The sequence below is a fragment of the Gracilinanus agilis genome, chromosome 1 (assembly GCF_016433145.1).
Source record: "Gracilinanus agilis isolate LMUSP501 chromosome 1, AgileGrace, whole genome shotgun sequence".
Classification (NCBI taxonomy): domain Eukaryota; kingdom Metazoa; phylum Chordata; class Mammalia; order Didelphimorphia; family Didelphidae; genus Gracilinanus; species Gracilinanus agilis.
Window position 1 is genome coordinate 184,922,208 of NC_058130.1, and position 23,735 is coordinate 184,945,942.

At 38.9% G+C, this 23,735-nt stretch overlaps 1 protein-coding gene across 1 annotated transcript in view; it reads left to right on the forward strand.

Annotated features, from left to right (window-relative positions):
- The first annotated feature begins 1,783 nt into the window (after window positions 1-1,783).
- Window positions 1,784-23,735, forward strand: part of ABCC1 (ATP binding cassette subfamily C member 1) — a 115,082-nt gene continuing 93,130 nt past the window's right edge. Inside the window, exons 1-5 of the mRNA XM_044678427.1 lie at window positions 1,784-1,885; window positions 11,382-11,558; window positions 12,631-12,756; window positions 13,554-13,691; window positions 15,370-15,495. Coding sequence (XP_044534362.1) covers window positions 1,784-1,885; window positions 11,382-11,558; window positions 12,631-12,756; window positions 13,554-13,691; window positions 15,370-15,495 — 669 coding nt within the window. The remainder of the gene's footprint in view (window positions 1,886-11,381; window positions 11,559-12,630; window positions 12,757-13,553; window positions 13,692-15,369; window positions 15,496-23,735) is intronic.

Genomic DNA, 23,735 nt, shown 5'->3' on the forward strand with positions numbered 1-23,735 from the left:
GGGATAGCTAAATCAAAGGAAAGGAGAGAAAGATGTAGTGCTATGCTTGTGGAACCAGTAAAGGAGGCCAGGAGGCTACATTACAGCATTTTACAAAGGAGAAATTCTACCCCAGTGGCTTGCCATAGATTGAGTTATGACATTAATTTTAATTTTTAAAAAACTATATTTAATTGATTCTTTGTCTTTATGTTTACTCTTTTCAATCTTCAGTTTTTTGCGTAGACGCTAGCTATGAGTGACTTTAGCAAGTCATTTAACCTCTGCCTCAGTTTTCTCGACAATACAATGGAAATAATAATAGCATTTATCTCCCAGGGTTGTTGAAAGAATTCATTTAGATGATATTTGTAAAGCCCTTACATAATACCTCACACATGGTAGGTGCTATATTAATGCTTCCTATTTCCCAGTTCTCTGCGTCTCAGCTATGAGATTTTCTTTTCTGTTCAAGAGGACCATCACTAGTCATTCAGTTACTTAGAACTCGGCTTCCCCCAGTGATATCTTCATTTACATTGTTCAAATTGTTGTGTATATTTTTCCCTTTTCTGGCTCATTTTCATTTTCATCATTCCATACAAATCACATTTTTCTTTGATTTTGTCATTTATCATTTCTTAAAGAACATCAATAATTCCATTACATTATAGGCAATTAAAGAATTGTTCAATTTGTTTTCAGTTTTTTGCTACTTCTCTGTTGAGAATATTCTGACATATTGAACCTTCTGGGATTTCTGGGTTAAAGTATTGTATGGCCAGATTCCTCATTTTTCTCCTATAATTTCAAAGTGATACTTTGAGTGGTTGGGCTACTTCATAGCTCCACTATGTATTAATGTTTTTGTCTCTCTTCAACCTTTGTTAACTCCTGATCTCATTGGGAAGACTTCTAGCTTATTTCCATTACAAATAATGCTTTCTGATGACTTTAGGTAGATGTTTTTTATCATTTAAAGAAAAATCTATTCTTACCTATGCTTTCTGGTGTTTTTAATAGGAATGCATGTTGTATTTTATCAAAAGCTTTTCCTATATCTGTTGATATAATCATGTGATTTTTATTGCTTTTGTTATTTAATGTAATCAGTTATGTTGACAGTTTTCCCTATAAGCCATCCTTGCATTCCTTGTATGAATCCATTTTGGTCACAATGTATAATCTTTGTGATGTACTGTTGTAGTCTCCTAACTAGTATTTTTTTTTTTAGGATTTTTGCATCCATAGTCATTAATGAAATTGGTCTTTAATTTTCTTTCTGTTTTCACTCTTCCTGGTTTAGTTATCAGTAGTGTATTTGCTTCATAAAAGGAGTTTGGTAAAACTCCTTCTTTCCCTTTTATTTCATATAATTTATTTAATATTGGAATTAGTTGAATTTTAAATATTTGTTAAAGTTTACTTATGAATCCATCTGGTCCTGGTGTGTTTTTTTTTTAAGTTCATTTATGGCCTGTCAATTTCTTTTTATAGAATAGGTTTATTTAGATATTCTATTTCCTCCTTTGATAGTCTAGGTCAGCGATGGTGAACCTTTTAGAGATAGAGTGCTGAGCCCCACCTCCATCCCAATCCCTCAGACTAAGTGCCATGCCCCATACCCCCACAGACTGAGTGCCTTGCTCTGGCTTCAGACCCCGCTTTGCCCACCCCACCTTACCGCAGACAGGGGAGGGAGGAAGTGCTCCCATTGGGCTTCTGGGTGGAGGGGAGAGTGATGAGAGGTTTGTGTATGGAGAGGAGGAGGGCAGTGGTCCCAGTGCCCTGCTTCCCTCCAGCTATGTGCCACACTGTGAGCTCTGCTCCCCTCAAACTTAACTCCTCTCCAACTGCACCACAGGACTCACCTTCACCACAGACTCAACAGGGTGCCCTCTGCGAGGTACCCTCCTGCAGCATGAGCTATGCCCCCAGCACCTTACCCCAGACTAGAGAGGGAGGAAGTGCTCCCATTGGGTTGCTGGGAAGAGGGGCAGGGGTAGTGAGAAATGTTTTCAGGAGCATGGAGAGGGGGAGGGGAATAGCTCTGCCCCCAGTGTTTCTGGCTTTCTAGTAACAAACTGATGGGTGACTGCAGAAGTGCCCAGAGAGAGAGCTCTGTGTGCCCTTTTGACACACATGTCATAGATTTACCATCACTAGGCAGTTTGTATTTTTGTAAATATGCTTCCATTTCACTTCCATTATTAAATTTATTGGCATATACTTGAGCAAAATATTTGGTTTTATTTTTCTCTCTTTTTAAATCATTTTAACCAGTGGCTAATCTATTTTGTTGATTTTTTTCCCCCATAAAACTAACTCCTAGACTTATTTATTAATTCATTGTTTTTCTTTCTTTCTTTTCTTTAAAAAAAAACCTTCATCCTTCACCTTATAATCAATGTGTGTTGGTTCCAAGGCAGAAGAGTGTAAGGGCTAGGCAATGAAGATTAAATGAACTTGCCTAGGGTCACACAGCTGGGAAGTGTCTGAGGTCCAATTTGAACCCAGGACCTCCTGTCTCTAGGCCTAGCTTTCAATCCACTGAGCCACCTGGTTGGTTCAATTCAGTGGTTTTCTTGTGTTCAAATATATCAATCTCTCTTTTAATTTTTAGGATCTTTAATTTGGTTAGTTTAGTTGGGGATTTTTAATTTGTTCTTTTTCTAGTTTTTAAAGTTGCATTTCCCATTTTTTAATTTGTTCTTTCTCTATTTTATTAATACTATATGCAAGGGGGCAGCTGGGTAGCTCAGTGGATTGAGAGCCAGGCCTAGAGATGGGAGGTTTTAGGTTCAAATCTGACCTCAGACACTTCTCAGCTGTGTGACCCTGGGCAAGTCACTTAACCCCCATTGCCTAGCCCTTACCATTTTTCTGCCTTGGAGCAAATACACAATATTGATTCCAAAACGGAAGGTAAGGGTTTAAAAAAAATTAATACTATATGCATTTAGAGATATAAATTTTCATCTACTGCTTTTGTTGTATCCCATAGGTTTTGATGTTTCACTGTTATTATTATGTTTAATGAAATTATTTAATGTATCTTACAGTTCTTTTGAAAAATGTTTTTATTTATATCCTTTGATTACTTATCTCTTGGTTAAAAACTGTAGGCATTATATGCATGTCAATTCCCTGTATATTCTGGATCTCACATTTTTAATTGTAATATTAGATGTACATTCCCCACTCCCATTCTATATTTTATTTGCATATTCTTTCTGCATTGATTTTATTTATGCAATAATTTTTGAATTTTATTTAGGCAGAATTAACTACAGGCATCCTTTGTACATTGTGAGAATTAGGGACATGGTGTTCCCATGATTTGGAAAATCTGGGTAAATTTTTTTGGCTTTGGTGTTCTTTTCACAAAATTTAACTTTTTACTTTAACTTTAAAAATAGAAATTGTGTTTATTTATGGGATTAAAGATAAAATATTGGTATTATACAATACTGTACATATATCTTATGCATTTCCAAGTTTCTGAACTTTTACCATCTTTTTTTCCTGGCCTTCACATTTGGTCTGCACCTTCTGCAATCCCCTCCAAAAAATATTCACTTAATTTCTTATACTGGCCTACAATATATCTAAACCATGATGGGGAAAATTGTGATGTAGAAAGGTTACCTGTATTTTGTCTTTATTAATTTTTTCTTTCTTCTCATATTTAGTAAGGAATTCTTCTAGTCATAGCTGTGAAAGATAAGATAATTGATCTTGGTATCTTCTAATTTTGTTTTCAGGTTGTTTAGCCATTGAAAATTTATTGTAGCATGTGGTATAAAATACTAGTCTCAACCCATTTTCTTTCAAACTTCTTTTCCAAAAGTTCTTGGCAAAAAAGGAACCTCATATTTTGAGGCTTCTGTTTCTTGTTATTGTAGTCTTGTTCTACTAAGTGAATTTTGTATTTTTTTAAGCAGTACTAAATAGTTTTGTGGATTATAAATAATAGAAATTGAGGTCTGGCAATTCCCTTCTCAGTCATACTTTTTCCTCATGATTTTTTCTTGAGATTCTAGATCTCTTGTTTTTCTAATTAAGGTATTGAGTTCAGAGGATTCCTGTGAAAGGACAAACAAGTTGTTAATCTGAGTGGATTGTATCAAACCATTCAATTATTTTTTACAATAAGAGGAGCAAGTTGATCAGTTTGGCTGGGAGCAGCAGGGCTTAGAAAATGAGAACATGCAAAAATAATAATTATTATTTTTTCTAGTGGAGAAGGAGAGACAGGCAAAGTCTGAAGCATGAGACACTAGGAAGAGGCTTCAATTCATTTCATCAAGCCTTTATCTCCTTTTCTCAAGGAGCTTACTTTCCAATAGGGGAAATGTCTTGTATAGAAAATTAAGTACAAAATAGATACAAAATAATTTCTGGCAAGATGGTAATAGCACCTGAGGGGCGAGGGAAGTTAGCGATAAGGTTAGGGTTTCTGTAGGAACTTTGAAGTAAGAAATGGATTCTATGAAGTGAATGTGGGAGGTGGGAGTACACTCCCAGGTCTGGTAGACAGCCTGGGCAAAGACTTAGGTATAAGAGATGAGACACTGAGACCTGAACAGGAATGTCGGGGGATGGTTGCTGCTAGAGCTAAAGTTCATGGAGGAAAGTTCTATCTAGTAGAAGAAGTTCTAGCTAGAAGAAGTGGGAAAGTGAGGCAGAAGCCAGATTGTGAAGGCCTTTAAAAGCCAAACAGCAATTTATATTTTGTCCTAGAGTCGAGAGAGCCCCAATGTGGCCCTGGGAAACTGGGCAATGTATTGGGGTGTGGTGAATGAGCAAGAGGAGACAGGAAACTCTAGGCACAAGTTTGACCTGCTTTATAATTTTAGCTTTATAGGAAAGTCTTGTTAGTCACTCAACAAGCATTTATTAAGTTATATGTATTTATACCAGGTATTGTCCCTAGAGACACTCAGGGAATACAAAGAAAGGCAAAAGACAGCCCCTGTACTCAAGGATTCCCCCAGGCCAATGTGGGAGACAACCTGACCACAACTATATAACTATACACAGGGTAAATTGGAAATAATTAATAGAGGGAAGGCATTGGAATTAAGCAGGGAATAGGAAAAGCTTCTTATAGAAGGTGAGATTTTATCTGGAACTTGAAGCCAGAAACCAGAGATAAGGAGGGAGAGAATTCCAGGCACAAAAAAAGTGAAAATCCCAGTTGGGAGATTGAATATACAGTTCAAATAACAGCAAAGAAAATCGTATTATTGGATTGCAGAGTGCCTTTGTGTAGGACAGGAGGGGAAGGTATAAAAAGACTGGAAATGTTATTAGGAGTCTGGATTATGAAAGGCTTCGAACATCAAACAGAAGATTTTATTTATATTTGATCTTGGAGATGATAGGGAGCTGCTTGAATTTATTAAATGTGTGTGTGTGTGTGTGTGTGTGTGTATGTGTGGGTGTGTGGATGTCTGAGAGAGAGAGAGAGAGAGAGAGAGAAGAGGTTTCTCTAGGAAGATGTTTGGCAGCCAAGTAGAAAATGGATTGCAATGTACAGAGACTTAAGGCAGGCAGACCCACCAGCTGTTTCAATAGTCTAGATGTGAGATGATGAGGACTTGCACTGGTTAGGTGACATTGTGGAGGAGAGAAGAAGACATAAATGAGAGATTATTAAGGTGAAATGAATAGGACGTGGCAAGAAATTGGGTATGTGGTGGGGGAATAATGAGAAAATTGAGCCTGATACCTAGATTCCCACCCTGAATGACTAGGAAGATGGTGGTTCCATCCAGCTTTAATAGGGAAGTTCAGAAAGAGAGGAAAGATTTGGTGAAAAGATAATGAGTTCAGCTTTGGACATGTTGAGTTTAAGATGTGTGGGCCATCCACTTTTAGATGTCTAACAGTCGGTTGGAAATGTGAGTTTGGAGATTAAGAGAGAGGTTATGACTAGAAATATCTATTTGAGCATCATTAGCATAGAGATGATAGTTTGATCCTTGGGAACCGATGAGACCCACAAGTGAAATAACAGAGGGAGATGTGACAAGGATGCAGAACAAAATCCTGAGGAACAAGCCTGGTTAGCTAAGACTACTTCAGGATAACTCGAATTCTTTCTTGATGTAAGCTTCTTGTGGACAGGGATGATCTTTTATTTTTGCCTTTGTATCTTGATCTTGTCCATGCTATTAAAAAAACCCAAACAAACAAATGCTTACCTTCTGTTTTAGAATTGATACAAGGGATATATTTAAGACAGAAAGGCAGTGAGGTCTGGGCAGTTGGGGTTAAGTGACTTACCCAGGGTCACATAGCTAGGAAGTGTCTGAGGCCTGATTTGAACCCAGGTCTTCCTGATTCCAGAGAGTAGGCACTTTATCAATAGTACTTACATGTCCCTAGTGCTGGGTTTTGCACATAGTAGGGGCTTAGTAAACATCAGATAAATTGAATTCCTGCTGTCTTTTGCCTTTCATTCTTTCTAAACAGTATTATTTATTTGTCTTTTGCTAAATAAAAAGACCTTGGACAAAGGAAATGTGCAGTTTTTAAGCCAGGTGTGGGATGGGAGGGGGTAGTGAGGGGGTGGGAAAAGGCGCTAGATAGCAAAGCAGCAGGGTTCGAACTTGGGAGTCATGAAAATCTAAGTTCTTAAGTTCAGGTTTGGCCCCCAACACTAGCTATGTGACCCTGTACAAATCACTTAATTTCTGTTTTCCTAGTTTTCTTAATTTGTAAAATGGATATACTAGCACCTACCTTGCAGAATTGTTCTGAGAATCAAATGAGATATCATAAAGCACTTAGCATAGTGCCTGGCACATAGTTGCCATACTTCTACTGAGTTCCCATTCTTAGTGGTGATATGCTTGAATTACTTAATGAGTCATCACATAGTTCAGGGTTATAATTCTCAGGATAAGCCACATTCTCATGTAAAAGTAGCCAAATGTGGTTATTTAGAGGCAGTTGCTTGCACAGTAAGTAGAATGGTTGGACTTGGAGTCAGGAAGACTTCTCATATCTGACCTCAGGCATTTACTACTTGTGTGACTGGTCAAGTCACTTAACCTTTGTTTGACTTAATTTCCCTAACTGTAAAATGGGGATAATAACAGCACCCAAGTTATAGAATTGTTGCGAGGATCAAATGAGAATTTGTACAGCTCTTTGCACAGTGGTACATAGTAGGCACTACATAAATATTTATTTCTTCCCCTTTTCATACTTAAAGAAGAGAATTCTTGGGAAAGAGACTTCCTTCTAGTCACAATTTAGAAACAACTCTAGTTAAAGGTCCTCAAATGGCACTCCAATACACCTGAAGGGTTTCATGGAACATGGGCATAACTTGTAGCTCACCTTATTGAATAACTGTTTACAGGGTTGTCTTAAAACTTTAAAAGTTCATGGTCATGAAAGTGGAAAATTGACCTTACAGTATTTTTTGTGTGTGGTTTGAAACTTCCTAGTCTTTTTGTTTGCTTTAGCTTTTAAAATAGATATTAGTATAATTTAAGAAAGAACTCCCTGTTCATGGTGTCATTAATTGGTATGTAAATATATATTCTAAAATATTTATAGCAGCTCTCTTTGAGGTGGAAAAGAACTGGAAATCGAGGGAATTCCCATCAACTGGGGAATGGCTGAACAAATTGTAGTATATGATTGTGATGGAATACTGCTGTACCATAAGAAATGATGGGCAAAAAACAGCCAGATGGCTCAGTGGAGATGGGAGATGGGTTCAGAGAGCCAGGCCTGGAGATGGGAGGTTCTGGGTTCAAATCTGGCCTCAGACACTTCTTAGCTGTGCAACCCTGGACAAGTCATTAAACCTAGTTGCCTAGTTTTTACTGCTCTTCTGCCTTGGAACCAACCATTATCTACTCCAAGACAGAAAGTAAGAGGGTTTTTTTTCTTTTTAATGATGGGCAGGTTAATTAAAAAAAAAAACACTATGGGAAAACCTACATGAAGTTGTGAAGAGTGAAACAAGCAGAACCAAGAGAACATTATATATAACAACAGATATATTGTTTGAAGAATTTGTGTGTGTCCACCTCCAGAGAAAGAAATGATAAATAGAAACAAGTAAGACATGGTTTATATAGATATAGATTTAGATATCTTTTTGTCCCATAATGCCTTCTCTAATGGGGGAAAGGAAGAGAAGAAAGGGGAGACTCCTGGGAACTTTAATGTAACAAATTAATTAATTGAATTTTAAATAATGTTTTACTTTCCCCCAATTATATGTAAAAACAGTTTTTTAACATTTTCTCCCAAAATTTTGAGTTCCAAATTTTCTCCCTCTTTCCTACCCTCCTCTTTCACTCCCAAACTCCCTTGCCTCCCCTCCCACCGAGGTGTTAAACTATCAGATGCAGATTTTACATGTGCAATCATGTAAAACATTTTTCTATATTATCAATAGTTATTTTGTGGAAGAAATTTCAAACAAAAAGAAGTAGAAGAATGAAAGTGAAATATAGTATGTTTCAAATGCATTCAGACTTGTTTATCAGTTTGTTCTCTGGAGGCTTGATGGCATTTTTCATTGAATCTTTGGGATTGACCTGAATCACTGTATTGCTCAGAATAATTAGGTCACTTAGTGGTTCATCAAAAAATATTGCTATTACTCTGTACAGTGTTCTGGTTCTGCTTATTTCACTTTGCAAATTCATATAAGGCTTTCCAGGTTTTTCTGAAATTATCCTGCTTATAATTTCTTACAGCATAGTAGTATTACATTATAAATCATAGACCGTAAATTTAGTAAATAAATTTAATTAGAAGCATTTAAAAAAGTAGATGTAAGCTTATGGGTCTATAAATAAATAGTGCTGGATAAATAATATTTTTCATTTTGATGGTTCCTTGTCTCCCAAGACAAGTTCTGCTTAAAACATTTGGAATTATTTTGATCAGATAACAGCTGGGGTCCAGCTTCTGTGTGACCTTCAACCAGTCGCTTAACCTCTTTGATTCTGTGTAAAATGAGAGGCTTAGAGTAGATGGACTGAAAGGTCTGTCTTACAACTCTAAACCTCTAATAAACAGTACTTATGGATCATTGACCTAGTAGGGAAATCTGCTTCTCTTGCCCCTTCATTATAATCATAATGTCTAGCTTGCTAGTTAAACTAGGGAGTTTTCTCTTTTCCTTTTCCTTTCTAGTAACCCTTTTCTTAGATTTGCCTGGTAGAGAAGGAAATGGCAAAAGTAATTCAGTATCATGAATTAAGGGGCAGCTGGGTAGCTCAGTGGATTGAGAGCCAGGCCTAGAGACAGAAGGTCCTAGGTTCAAACCCGGCCTCAGCCACTTCCCAGCTGTGTGACCCTGGGCAAGTCACTTGACCCCCATTGCCCACCCTTACCAATCTTCCACCTATGAGACAATACACTGAAGTACAAGGGTTTAAAAAAAAAAGTAATTCAGTATCTTTGCCAAATAGGATCACAAAGAGTTGGACATGACTAAAAAAAGAACGGAAAGAAAAGAAGAGATAACTTACTGGTACAGTGGATAGAAAGTGGGGCCTGGATTCAGGAAGACCTGAGTTCAGATTTAGCCTCAGATAACTTCATAGCTGGATGAATCACTTAACCTCTGTTTACCTCATTTTTCTCATCTGTAAAATAGGAATAATACCAGATCTACTTTGTAGGGTGGTTGTGAGGATGAACTGAGATAATAATGGTAAAGCACTTAGCCCAGTGCCTGGCACATAGTAAGTGCTATATAAATGTTAACTACCTCCAAATCTAATCTTACCTTTCCTTGAGGGATGAGCTTCATCAATATTTTGAATCATTTTGAATCAATCATTCAAAATAAAGGAAGAACTCCTTCCTTTATTTTTAGCAATGAATTCAGAAATCCAAATCCCATTCATAGATATTGTGTTCTGAATAAGCATTTCACTACCCAAATCTGCCTTTAGGAAAATATTTGTGGCTATTTTTAACCTCATTTTATAATTTGGCCCAGTATCCCTCTTCCTGCTAGTATTCCTCTTCCTCCTAGATAGCTATTCTATATTACCTCTTTTTCTAATATCAAAGCCTTTTCTTTAGATAATATATGCTAAATTTTTGTGACCCTTAAAGTACTACATAAAAATGATGGCTTTTATTTATGTCCCTTCTGATTCTAATGTTCTGTGTTTCTGTGATTCTTGAATTCTTCATTAAAAAATGAAACAGACTTCACCATAGAGATCTTCTTTTAGCATGTGTTAAAATTTGATAACATTTACCAAAAATTCCAATTGCACCCCATCCTAGGAATTTTTCTACATTATATAAATGCAAGATACAGCTCTGGTCATATTTACATGTTTATTGGTTGGCATTGTCTTTTTGTTCAGTTGTGTCTCATTCTTTGTGACTCCATGGAATATAGTACATCACCAGTGCATGGAATATAGGACATCACCTGGGGTTTTGTTGGCTAAGATACTAGAGTGGTTTGTTTATTTCTTTCTTTTTTTTTTTAAACCCTTGTACTTCGGTGTATTGTCTCATAGGTGGAAGATTGGTAAGGGTGGGCAATGGGGGTCAAGTGACTTGCCCAGGGTCACACAGCTGGGAAGTGGCTGAGGCCGGGTTTGAACCTAGGACCTCCTGTCTCTAGGCCTGACTCTCACTCCACTGAGCTACCCAGCTGCCCCCTTTTATTTCTTTCTTCAGTGGATTAAAACAAACAGAAGTTAAATGAATTGCCCTGATAACACAATCAGTAAGTATCTGAGGCTGAATTTGAACCCAATACTCATATCCACCCAACCACCTAGCTACCTCTAGATATTGTTTACCTTAATCTTATTTTCCCCTTTAAATTGTATGTAGATGATCTCTTCTCAAAGTCATAGTCTCTGGTAGAATTGTAACTAGGCTTGTTGCTAAAATTTGGAGAATTCCAATAGTACGTTCACTCATTCAATAGTTGGAAATAACTGAATTCTTAGAACCTAGTTAGAAAGTCTGATTCGTTAAAATAGGAAACTACCAAAGGCAGATTCTTTCCTCAGTAGCCCATTGCACTCTAGGCAAGCTCCTCCTTGCTAGAACCTACCATATTCTGGATTTTGGCTCACTGTGGAATAGTGTGGTGCTGAGATTGATGTCTTCCTGGACCTGGGGTTTCTTTACCCACAGTGCTTTGTTTCCCCAAGGCGATGAGGTCTTCTCCTCCATTACCTTCCCCCACCCCTGCTCCAAAAAAAATAAAATAAAACCTGATATTGTGCTACTTTTTCCTAGACCTGTCCCAGATATCAGAATTGCTCATTATAGCTTTGGTATCTGGACCAGGTCCTTTGAGGGAGTCACAGAAGCTTTGCGCATGGGTCTTGGGGTGCTGTTTGATTCCATTAACAGAACTCCTGATTTTGTCTTTTTAGGATTGGAACATCACCTGGTACACGGACAATCCAGACTTCACCAAGTGCTTTCAGAACACGGTCCTGGTATGGGTGCCTTGTGTTTACCTCTGGGCTTGCTTTCCATTCTACTTCCTTTATCTCTGTCGTCACAACAGGGGCTATATCCAAATGATACATCTCAACAAAGCCAAAACTGTAAGTGATTGTGATTTTGTTATGGGTGTATTTTGTGGGGTCAGAAATGAGGGAATAGATAGGTTGAGGTCAACAGCATACTCTTCCCTCCCCCCTTCTTTAACCCTTTTGTTTTGGAATCAATATTAAGTATTGATTCCAAGGCAGAAAAGATGTAAGGGCTAGGCAGTTGAGGTTAAATGACTTGCCCAGGTTCATACAGCTGGGCAATATCTGAGGTTGAACCCAGGTCCTCCCAACTCCAGGACTAGTGCTCTATCCACTGTGCTACCTAGTTATTCCTGTAATTTATTCTTGACATATATTTTAGGCTGCTGTAGGAAAAACTCTGCCCTCTACTGACAACATTTGGGGAACAATATTCTTGCTTGACTTGAAAGTAGTCCAGCCTTTGCTTATTTGAGTATGGATTGTCTGAGGCCCCCAGTCTACATTTTCCATATGGGCTTACCTCAGTTCAGCTCTGCTCCACTGTGGTTATCTCAGCTCTTATGGGAAATCTGACTGATCCCTTTCCTAGAACAGTCCCTAGTGTCAGGCCTTAAATCTACAATAGCTATGACCTAGTCAGATGGTTATCAGTGAGGTATATATGGGTCAACAAATACACCAGCCAAAGGGTATTCCTTGCAACCCAGCAAAGAGAGGTTGTCAGATTTATAGAGATGTCACAACATCTTGATCACTTATCTTAATCTCTGCCCTCACCTCTTCTGGATGGTGTTCTCAGAATTAGAACAAAAGCCTCATCTTTTAACCTTAAGGTGGTGACCAAGTTCTCTTGGTCCTATCTGTTTTAATATTTAGGGTCAATCCTTTCCTACTATTTTGAGAATGAAAGGTAAATCTGCTACTACTGTGGAAGGAGGAAATTGAGCTTCCTAACAAAATAGCTATATATCTGCCCTTATTTTTCCCTTTGCCCTCTCCTCTCCTCCTTCTCTTTTCTCTTCAGAGAATGTAGATAATAATCTTTTGTTGGTTGACTGGACCCTGATTATCATCTCTACTCCCAGTCCCAAGGGAATGAAGATGGGAAGCAGATAGTATAAAATGTGTGTTTCTATTTCAGGCCTTGGGCTTTTTGCTATGGATAGTCTGCTGGGCAGACCTATTCTACTCTTTCTGGGAAAGAAGTCAGAGCATATATCGGGCTCCAGTGTTTCTAGTCAGCCCTACACTTTTGGGCATAACAATGGCAAGTATGAACTGTCTTGTGTTGGTCCTTGTTGGGGGGAGAAATGATTTTAGGGGAGAAGAGGAATTTTTTTTGGACTTGAATAACAAATGTCTCTTCCTAGTTTTCTTATATCTTCCTCCTTAGTCTTTATCCCATTCATTTTGAGTCTTTTTTTTGTTGCTTATCTGCTCTTGGCATAATTGCCTAGCTATAATTGACATTCATCCTACCATGGGGAGAGGAGCAGGGATGACTGAGAATTGAGCAAATCTACCAGAATGGTATAATTTCATCCATCCATACATCCTGCTATGTGTATATTAGAGAAGTGGGAAAGTCCTGTTTCTAATTCCGTAACCATCATGTTTTTCCTGGAACCAGAGACACCTGATTGGATTTATTCCTAAGGGCAGTTGAGCATGACCACAGCAACTGGTAGGTTTTAGAGAAGAATTAATGGAACAGCAGAAATCTGTTACCATCCCCTGGAAACTCTGCTTAATAACCTGGCATTGTAGAGGTTTACTTAGCCTGCCCCATAGAAATCATTCTGTCTTTTTGTGAAATGATAGTCACCACTAAGAGGACAAGGTGAAATCATTAAAAAAAAATCCAGAAGTACAGATGTTTGGTAGCCAAAGTTTTGTTTACTGGTAAAAATTTGCTATCAATCAACAGTTGGGAAACATTGGTGGCCAAGGGAAATGTGTTTTGGTTCTTTTAATCACCCCAGACTCTTGTAAGGACTCTGAGAAATATGGAATCTTTCTAATCGTTTCCTGTGTGTGTGTGTTTTGTGTTCATTTCTTTTCCAGTTGCTTGCTACCTTTTTAATTCAGTGTGAGAGAAGGAAAGGAGTCCAGTCCTCAGGGGTCTTGCTCACTTTTTGGCTTCTTACCCTTCTATGTGCTGGCATTGTCTTTCGATCCAAAGTCCTTCATGCCTTAAGAGCGGTAAGTGGTCACTTGGTCACCTCCTGTCCTTGAATATTGTCCCACCCATGAATGGTGCCTGCTTTTCATGTTCTTGGGTATTGGATGGTCTGTGGATCTGAATAGCTTCTATGAGCTTAGGGACACCACACCTTGTCCTTTGAGGTCATAGACCAACTTGGGAATAAGACTTCCATATGATGGATTGTGCTTTGTAGATCAACCATTTAGTTATAGACAATAATACATGCGATCATCCCATGGCCTTTAGCATAGAAGCAAATAGGGAGGCAACCCTCTTCCCTGAGTAGGGAAAAGCCTATTCCAGAATAACCTCTGTGTGATGCATTCTTGTTCTGTCTCTGAGATGAGAAGATGTGTTTACTTGTTTCTAAGTGTGTGCTTTTTTTAAAATAAAGCCCAAGGGCTTAAAAAAATAGTTATTTAAAAAAATGCTTTAAGTAGAAAGGGCTGAACCTTATCTTGCTTTTTTAAAAATTGACAATGTTTTGCCTTTTTAAAAAAATAACTCTTACTTTCTGTCTTAGTAACAACTCTAAGAAAGAAGGCAAGGGCTAGGTAAACAGGAGTAAGTGACTTGCCCAGGGTCACACAACTAGAAAGCATCTAAGGGCAGATTTGAACTCAGGTCCTCTCTGTTCCAGGTCTGGTACTCTATCCTCTGAGCACCTTGCTGCCCCTAAATTTTGTCTTAACAAAGCAGAGTATAGTTCTCTAAAAGAGCTAAATAGATGTCCATTTAGCTTTCTTTCTGTGAAGTTTTTGGCATACTTTTGGGATTTGGGGGAATGAACCTGTGATTTCTTTGTTATAAAGAATTCCCATTGTGGAAACTCCTTCTGCCAAAACAGATTGTCTTTCTGCAATTATTAGGGAATTATCTAGGACCCCGAGAAATTAAGAGACTTACCTAACGTAATATAGCTATTATGAATCAGAGGTGGAACTTGACCCAAAGTCTTCCTAGGTAGCTTTCTATACATTACATTACCATGTGTTTCCATAAGCAGTTTTCCTTATTCCTTAAATAGACCCACATTTCAGAGCAGTGTTGTTTTATATCAAGTTTTCAAAATTTACATTGCTGTTCTTACCTGGTAGGTTCATTTTGTGCTAGTGGTAGGAGTAGACATAGTAGAATATCCCAGGTGGAGTGGCTAGATGCCCCTGGAATGACTTTATTTTCCCAAATTGGACATTTTTGGCTGCAGGTGGGGTGGGGATGAGGATCAGAATTGGTATGTTCTAGGTGTCTGTTTTGCTACATCTTTTTTTTTTTTTTAAAACCCTTACCTTCTATCTTAGTAACCACAATTCTAAGACAGAAGAGAGGCAAGAGCTAGACAATCAGGATTATATGCCTTTCCCAGGGTCACACAGCTAGGGAATGCCTGAGGCTAGATTTGAATTTAGGTCCTCCCAACTCCAGGTCTGGCACTTTATCTACTGTGCTACCCTAGCTGCCTGTGTTTTCTACATATTTCCCCCTCCCTTAACACCCCCAAGAACTGAAGTTCTTTTTTTTTTTTTTAATTTAAATATTATATTTTTTTAGAAAAAATTTCCATGGTTACATGATTCATGTTTTTACTTTCCCCTTCACCCTCCCTTCACCCCCCCACCCCAGAACTGAAGTTCTTAAAGTTGAGTCTTTCTTGTCTTTTTCTCTCATGTTCAGAGTGATAAAATTGATATATTTCGTGATGTCACTTTCTATATTTACTTCATCCTGGTACTGGCTCAGCTGATATTGTCCTGCTTCTCAGACCACTCACCCCTCTTCTCAGAAACCATCAATGATCCTGTAAGTATAAAGGAAAAAGGCTACTGTGCGTGTATGTGTGTGTGTCTGAAGAAAAAGGCCTGGGAGGGGAGGTTGAGGAAGGGGGGATGGTTTCAGTATTCTCTAGCCCCTCACTCTCAGCCTGAGGTCATGTCAGTCTGGTCAGGACATCATGATTTCTAAGACAATAGTATGGATTGGGGCAGAAGAGAAGCAGCCCCTTCCCTCCTATGTGGGTTCAAGGGGAACTGCATTGTTTGTGGCCAGCTGTCTGTGAATAGGAGACTTTGTAGTGGAATGGGTTTCTGGCTGCTGAGATACCCTTGGGCTTGGCTTGGCTTACCTGGACTTGGGCCATTAGTTTTGTGTAGGATTGATCATTCAATATGTAGCCAATTTAAATGGAATAGAGAGAGGTCCTCTGGTGCTGAGATTTTTTAAAAAGGAAAAATTCCAGCTAAAGTATCATGGGGGCAGAAGGGCGTAGGGACTTGGAAGCTCTTACTCTCAGAACTCTTGCCTGGAGACCTGGCTCTGCTGAGGAAATGAGCCCTTAGAGAGTTCAGTCAGCTCTGTGTGTATGACTGTGTGTGTGTAAGAATGAGTCACACATGACTGGATAAGAAAGTCTATATATGGCCCAAATACACGGATAAGATGAAAATATATGTTGTTTACAAACCATAAATTTGTGATTAGTGAAGTAGTGATGACGGGTTGAGGGAGGTGGGGAGTGGGAGAGGGAAGAATAAAGGCATCTGAAATTTCATCCTCTGTCTGGGTAGCTTCAGGATAAATCATTATCTCTCTGCCAACTTATTCAGGAAAACTGGAGAGAAGATGGATTTTCTGAGTGCTGACTCCATTGGGGATTAAGATAACAAGAGTTCTCAGGACTTTCCTGAGATGCAGTGATAAGACATAAAGTAGAATTCATGTGGTATTTTTTTTTAGTCCTTTCTCTTCTTCCCTCCCTTCACTCGCATCGCCTGCATCAGACTGGTGCCATTAGCTTTTGTGGTATTCTTTTGAAAGAATTAGGTTCTCAGTGCCCAGCCCTGGCGGGCAGAGACTGGAATGTGCAGGATCGGGGAATGTTCCCACTTCCTCTCTGTTCTAGAGAGACTTCTGGAAATTCTCAGCTGGACCGCAGCAGTTAGCCTTAAATCTGGTATGAGAGGCAGGTTGCATAGAAAGATGGCTTGAGAAAAGGGCTTAGAGGGGAAAGTGCCATTATTTCTGGGAACTGAAGAAAAAAACAAATCTAAACACCCTGCTCAGTAATGATGGCAAGCTCTACTGGTGCTAGAATCTTGTCTCCATAGAAGATTTTGCTCAAGATAGTGTTGATATTGATCTGAGACACCATCTGTAGAGCTTGAGAGTTTTCGTAGGATAGGTAGAAAATACTGTGGCTTGCTTTAATAGTTGCTTTACTGACTTCAGCCAAGTTGACAAATATTTGTGTAGGCTGGTAAATTTTTGGCATTTAATTTCACAGCTGGCTACTCATGTTAAGATGAACAAGGTCTATTCAGTTGGCTAGAACATTTTTCCCATTTAGTTTGCCTCTTAAAAGGTAGTTTTACCTCTCGGATGGTAGCTTTGCCACTAGCACCATTGTAATATGGTTAGAAAAGAAAAAGTACTTGCTATATAGAAAGCAAAATCCACATAGCTGATGTCACCTATTAAAACCATTGCCTTCTATTACTAATCATCCTTTCATATTAATTTGTCTCATTTCCCTCCCTGTGCTATGAACTCTGTGAGGGCAGAGACTGTATACTATGTATACCTACATGCCTTCTTTCTTTATTATTATTATTATTATTACTACCAAGTACAATAACAATAATAGTTGACCTTTTTTATTTTAGAAATGTTTTGTTATTGGTTGAAAAAAATTTTTTGACCTTTGATATAGTGCTTTTAGGTTTGAATATGTTCCCTTGAGCTTCACAACAATTCTGTGGCAAGTACTACAGTTATTGTTATCTTAATTTTACAGGTGGGGAAACTGAGGCTTTTTAGAGGTTAAGTGACTTGCCCAAGGGTCAGCAGTAAAATTTTAAACCCAGTCTCTCCTAATTTTCCCCACAATGTCACCCTGCCTTTCATAGTACAGAGTAGGTATTCACTAAATTATCATTATTTTTTAAAAAACCTTTCCTTCCATCTTAAAATCAATACTGTGTATTGGTCCCAAAGCAGAAGAGTGGAAAGGGCTAGGCAATGAAGGTGACTTGTCCAGGATCACACAGCTATGAAGTGTCTGAGGCCATATTTGAACTCAGGACCTCTTGTATGTAAGCCTGGCACTCAATTCACTGAGCCACCTACTTGCCCCCAATTATTATTGGTTCTTATTTAAAGCTAGTTGCTCATTATGGGTATGTACCTAAGACTCATTTGAATCCTTCCATGTTCCTGATTCAGCCTCTCTCTTGGAAATTATAGACTTTTGTTTGTCTTGAAACAACAAAGACCCAAAATTTTTCAATATCTTTATAGTTTATAAATATGTTTATTTGTACTCACATCTCCTATATGTAGATACTAGAGAAGGAAACAATGGCTAAGGGTTCATTTCTGGGTCCAGACCTAACATTTTGTGACGGTTGAGTGAAGAGGGATCCTTCCTATTTACGCCCCAAACTTCCTTTCCAATAGCAGAACTACTTGTGCAAAATCAGTATCTTGACTATAGGGGAGACACGTTGCCTAAGAACAAGAGCACTAGACCCTAGTCCTATTAGTTACATGTTATAGTGAATAACTTAACTCCAGGCAGGCCTTATTTTCTTCCTGAGTAAAATGAAGGGACTAGATGCTTTTTATCAAATTTCTGCCCATGCTCTGTGGAACACTGTGTTAGGCACTGCAGAGTTTAAATAAGACATTCATTTTGCCCTCATGGAGCTAAGGGTTAAGACATCTTCTGCTTGGCCACTCTGATTCAAGTCCCTCCCTATTCTTAACCATCCTTAGAAGACTCAACTGCCAAAGTGATATTCCTCTTTAAAAAAATAAGTTCAAAGATATTTTCTTTTCTCAATCACATGTAATAGTAATTTTCAGTATACATTTTCTGAAATTATAAGAACCAAATTGTCTCCTTCCCCCTCCTGGACATGGGAAGCAATTCAGTCTGGATTATACATATATTATCATGCAAAACATATTTCTATATTGGTCATTGTTGTAAGAGTATACTCATATTAAATCATTACCTCCAAATAAAACCATAAACTAATGTGAAAAATAGTATGCTTTGATCTGCATTCTGACTCCAGCAGTTTTTTCTCTCTGGAAATGGGTGGCATTCTTTATTGTAAGTCCTTCAGAATTGTCCTGGATCATTGTATTGCTGAGAGCTGCTATTGTGTATGATGTTCTCCTGGTTCTGCTTATTTTGTTCTACATCAGTTCATGAAGGTCTTAATAGCTTTTTCTGAAATCATCCTGCTCATCTTTTTTTATAGCATAATAGTATCCCATCACCACCATATATCGCAATTTGTGCAGCCATTCCCCAATTGATGGACATCATTTCAATTTCTCGTTCTTTGCTACCACAAAAAAAACAACTGCTATATAAAATGATATTCTTAAAGTGCAAACCCTCCTATTCAACAAACTGCAGTGACTCCATTTTTAAAGCTCTTTATAAACTGGCTCTGGTCTATATTTTCAGTTTTCTTATACTTTGCCTCCCCTCTGAAAATTCTGTGATATAGGTTTATTGGCCTATTTCAGTGATTCCCAAAGTGGGTGCCACTGCCCCTAGGTGGGTGCTGCAGAGATCCAGGGGAGCGGTGATGGCCACAGGTGCATTTATCTTTCCTATTAATTGCTATTAAAATTTTAAAAAATTAATTCCCAGGGGGTTAAGTAATATTTTTTCTGGAAAGGGGCGATAGGTCAAAAAAGTTTGGGAACCACTGGCCTATTTGCTATTCCACAAATAAGATAGTCTATCTCCTGACTCTGCCTTTTTCCTGGATGTCCCCCACATCTAGAATGTTCTCCCTCACTTTTGCCTTCTGGTGGTTTCTTCAGCCTCCTTTATGACAAAGCCTAGAATGGCAGGTAGGTGGCTTAATGTTAAGAGGGCCAGACCTGGAGACAGGAGGTTCTGTGTTCAAATGTGGCCTCAGATAGTTCCTGGCTGTGTGACTCTAGACAAGTCAGTTAAATCCTCATTGCCCAACCCAGTGATTCCCCAAAGTGGGCGCTACTGCCCCCTGGTGGGTGCTGCAGCGAGACAGGAGGACAGTGATGGTCACAGGTGCATTTGGGGGCGGCGAATAACTGTAAGGGGGCAGTGATAGTATGTAACTGGGGCACTAAGTAATATTTTTTCTGGAAAGGGGGCAGTAGGCCAAAAAAGTTTGGGTACCACTGGCCTAACCCATACCACTCTTCTGTCTTAGAATCTATATTTAGTATTGATTCTGAAACAGAAGGTAATGGTTTAAAAAAATGTATGATAAACATGTTGGAAAATTGCAAACTAAGTGCTCTCTGAGAGCTTGAGTGGGGAGTTCATTCCTGATTGAGAATCAAATACCTCATAAAAAAGCATTCGAATTGTGCTTTTAAGAATGGATAAGATTTGACAAATACAGAGGAAATTATAGGTGTAAAGAATGGCATGAAAAAATACAACAGAATATTATTTCTCGGGGAAGAGAATAGTCCTGTTTAGATGGAATAAAATGTGTGGAGGAATGAGATGAAATCATAATTTAGTACAAAAGAGTCCTGTTGATCATGGAAAGCTTTGAACATGAAACAAAGGAGATAAGAACTTTTATTCTATAGGCAGTAGGGAGTTACTGAATTTTTTTTTTAAACTTTGCCATCTATCTTAGAGTTGTTACTAAGTATTGGTTTCAAGACACTAGAGTGGTAAGGGCTAGACAGTTGAGGTTAAATGACTTGTTCGGGGTCATATAGCTGGGAAGTACCTGAGGTCAGATTTGAACCTAGGACTTTCTGTCTCCAGGCCTTGCTCTCTAGCTACTGAGACACTTAGCAGCCCCACCACTGGAGATTTTTTTTATTTTTATTTAAATCAAATACTGGAGTACTGATTGCCACTGGAGATTTTTGAGTAGAGGAGTAACATTTATATAAGGGGAAAGACCATTCTGGGTATGATATGAAGGATAAATTGGAGGGGAAGAAAATAAAGGTAGGAAGTACTTTTCATTGTTATTGTAATGCTCTAGACATGTAATAATGAGTATACTAGGACAGGTGAATGAGGGAGTATGAAGGAGGGGATGTTCATACAAGAGAAGTAGTGGAAGTAAAATCAACAGACCTTGGTAACTGATCTCATTTGAGACATGAAGGTAAAATATGAGTTAAAGTTTCAAATTCAGGAGACTGGATGAATGGTGGTACATTGACCGAAATAGATAATTCTTTCATCAAAATGTCCTTCCTTCAGGCCTAGAGACGAGAGGTCCTAGGTTCAAATCTGACATCAGACACTTCCTAGCTGTGTGACCCTGGGCAAGTCACTTGACCCCCATTGCCTACCCTTACCACTCTTCTGCCTTGGAGCCAATACACAGTATTGACTCCAAGATGGAAGGTAAGGGTTTAAAAAAAAATGTCCTTCCTGACATGAAATTCAGAGAAGGTGATTCTTTCTGTTTCTTTGATAAAAAAAAAAAAATTTTTTTTTTAAAACCCTTATCTTCCATCTTGAAGTCAATACTGTGTATTGGCTCCAGGGCAGAAGAGTGGTAAGGGCTGGGCAATGGGGGTCAAGTGACTTGCCCAGGGTCACACAGCTGGGAAGTGTCTGAGGCCAGATTTGAACCTGGGACCTCCTGTCTCGACACCTGGATTTCAATCCACTGAGCTACCCAGCTGTCCCCTCTTTGATAAATTTCATACCCTATATCAGTGATGGCAAACCTGTTAGATGGAGTGTTGGCTCTCCCCACCAGAACTTGTGCTATGCCCCTCCCTCCCCACATACTGGGTACACCCCACACAGGGGAGAGAGGAAGCACTCCCATTGGGCTGCTGGGCAGAAGGGTGGGGAGTGTGAAAAAAATGTCCTCAGGCCTAGTGGAGAGGGGGAGGGGAGTAGCTCAACTGAGTCCATCTGCCTTTCTATTAACAAATTCCAGAGGGGTGGGGGAGGGGGATGGCCTAGGGCCCATAGAGAATACTCTGCTTGCTATCTTTGGCATCTGTGCCATAGGTTTGTCATCACTGCCTTATATGGTGAGGTCTTTTTTTCTGATTTTATTTTCTTCAGGTTTCCTCTGTGGTTAGCCAGGAACTTTACTCTGTCCAGTCTTTTTCATAATTTGGGCCCCCCTTGGATTAGGCAAATTCTGAGCACATTGCAAACAGAAAGTGGGAACCCTAGATCCCTGGGAAGCTTTTACTTCTTTTGATAGCTTGTAGGCATCCCAGTTCCTTGAGGTTAAGAGGTTAGTGGAAACAGGAAGAGATGTTTGTTGAATGTCTACTGTTTTATTTAACATTGCTGGCCTGCTTAAAATGACATGTGAGTTTTTGTAATGAGGTTTGACTCAGATTTTTCTTTTAACTCAGTTTGCTTTGTGGTAAGAGGTAGGCATGGGGGAGTGTGTCAGCAGAAGGGACTGTTTATGCTATCTTGAGTATCCAGAGTTTGTAAAGAGACTGAGAATATTTTTTGTATAAATGTTATATTTGTCTTGCCATGCCTGTTTGACTAGCAGACCTAGTGCTTAGGTAATCTGAGGTCGTCTGATCAAGCTTCTCTTGCACTTGCCTGCACTGATGTTGATCTTCACTTGAGAATTGGCTTGGTTTGATCTCTAGAAGGTAACACAGTGCCTAGCACACAGCAGGTGTTTAATAAATACCTGTGGATTGGTTGATGGGTTGGTTCCCAATAAACAGGTGTATCACCATAGCCATGTTACTTTTGTTTTTCTAAAATTAAATTTTAGACAGCTCCCTCAGTCTTTATTGTGATATCTAGCCTAAAGAACCACAAATGGCATTAGGGCTAGAATTGTTCAGATTCACAGAAAAATAGTTAAAAAGAACTTCACTCATTGAGTAAATGACTTGCCTAAAATCACCTGTTTAGCTAGTAAGTATAAGTACAGAGATTTCATTCAGATTTTTTACCTCTTGGTTTAGTACTCTTTTCCCATCACCATGCCTGTAGGAGCTTGGGCATGGTAATTAACTTTGGCCTCAGTTTCCTCATCATTAAAGTGAGAATTAGATCGGGAGGTGGGCTCTAAGGTTCCTTCCCTTTACAGTTTTAATATTCGTTGATTCTATATAATGGAACCACTTTCATTCTAATATAGTTGACCACTGAGAGCCAGTCTAAAGTACCAGATTTTGAAGCCAGGAACACTTGGGTTTATATCTTGCATCTGACACACACTGATTGTGTAACCTTTGACAAATCCCTTAACCTTGGTGCTCTTGTCAACTCCCAGAGTTTATACTTTTCAGAAAAGGTCCCAACCTGTGTTGACAGAGGGTACTTTCCCCAGGATTTCCTCTAACAATGGAATCACAGGTCCAATTCCTTTTAAAAAAATTTTTTTTTAACCCTTGCCTTCTGCCTTAAAATCAATTCTAAGTATTAGTTCTAAGATGGAAGAGTGGTAAGGGCTAGGCATTTGGGATTAAGTGACTTGTCCAAGGTCACATAGCTATGAAATAACTGAGACCAGATTTAAATCTAGGATCTCTTCTCCTGCCTCTTGGCCTGGCTTTCTATCCAGTGAGCTACTTAACTGCCTCCAGAGGTCCAATTCTTATCCTTGTCCTCTGGGGTTGACATAGAATGTTAGTAGTCCTGCAGTAACAGTATTCTAGAGGGTTCCCACTACATTCATGGTCTAGCAGTGTTGGAAAGTAGTCATCAAAGGGTAGGCAGAGAGGATTAATTCTATTCTTTGAGGTCTGATAGAGAAACAGGAAAAGACTATGACCTCTCCTGAATAATCCCTAAGTGATCACTGCCACAGTGAGTTTAGCCATCATGGACAACTTGACATAAAAGGTAGTACTCCTCTTTTCTCTGTAAATCCTATAAATTGGTGATTTTATTTATTTACTAGGTACCCAAAATGGAGCCTAGGAGGACCCATTCTTTTGAAGGGGGAAAAAAATTTACCAAAAAACCCCAAAGGAAACATGGACTTGGGTGTGGCGTTTTGTTGGTATAGGAAACTTGACTCCTCCTGGCTCCTTCCCCCTAACTGTAAGAGGGG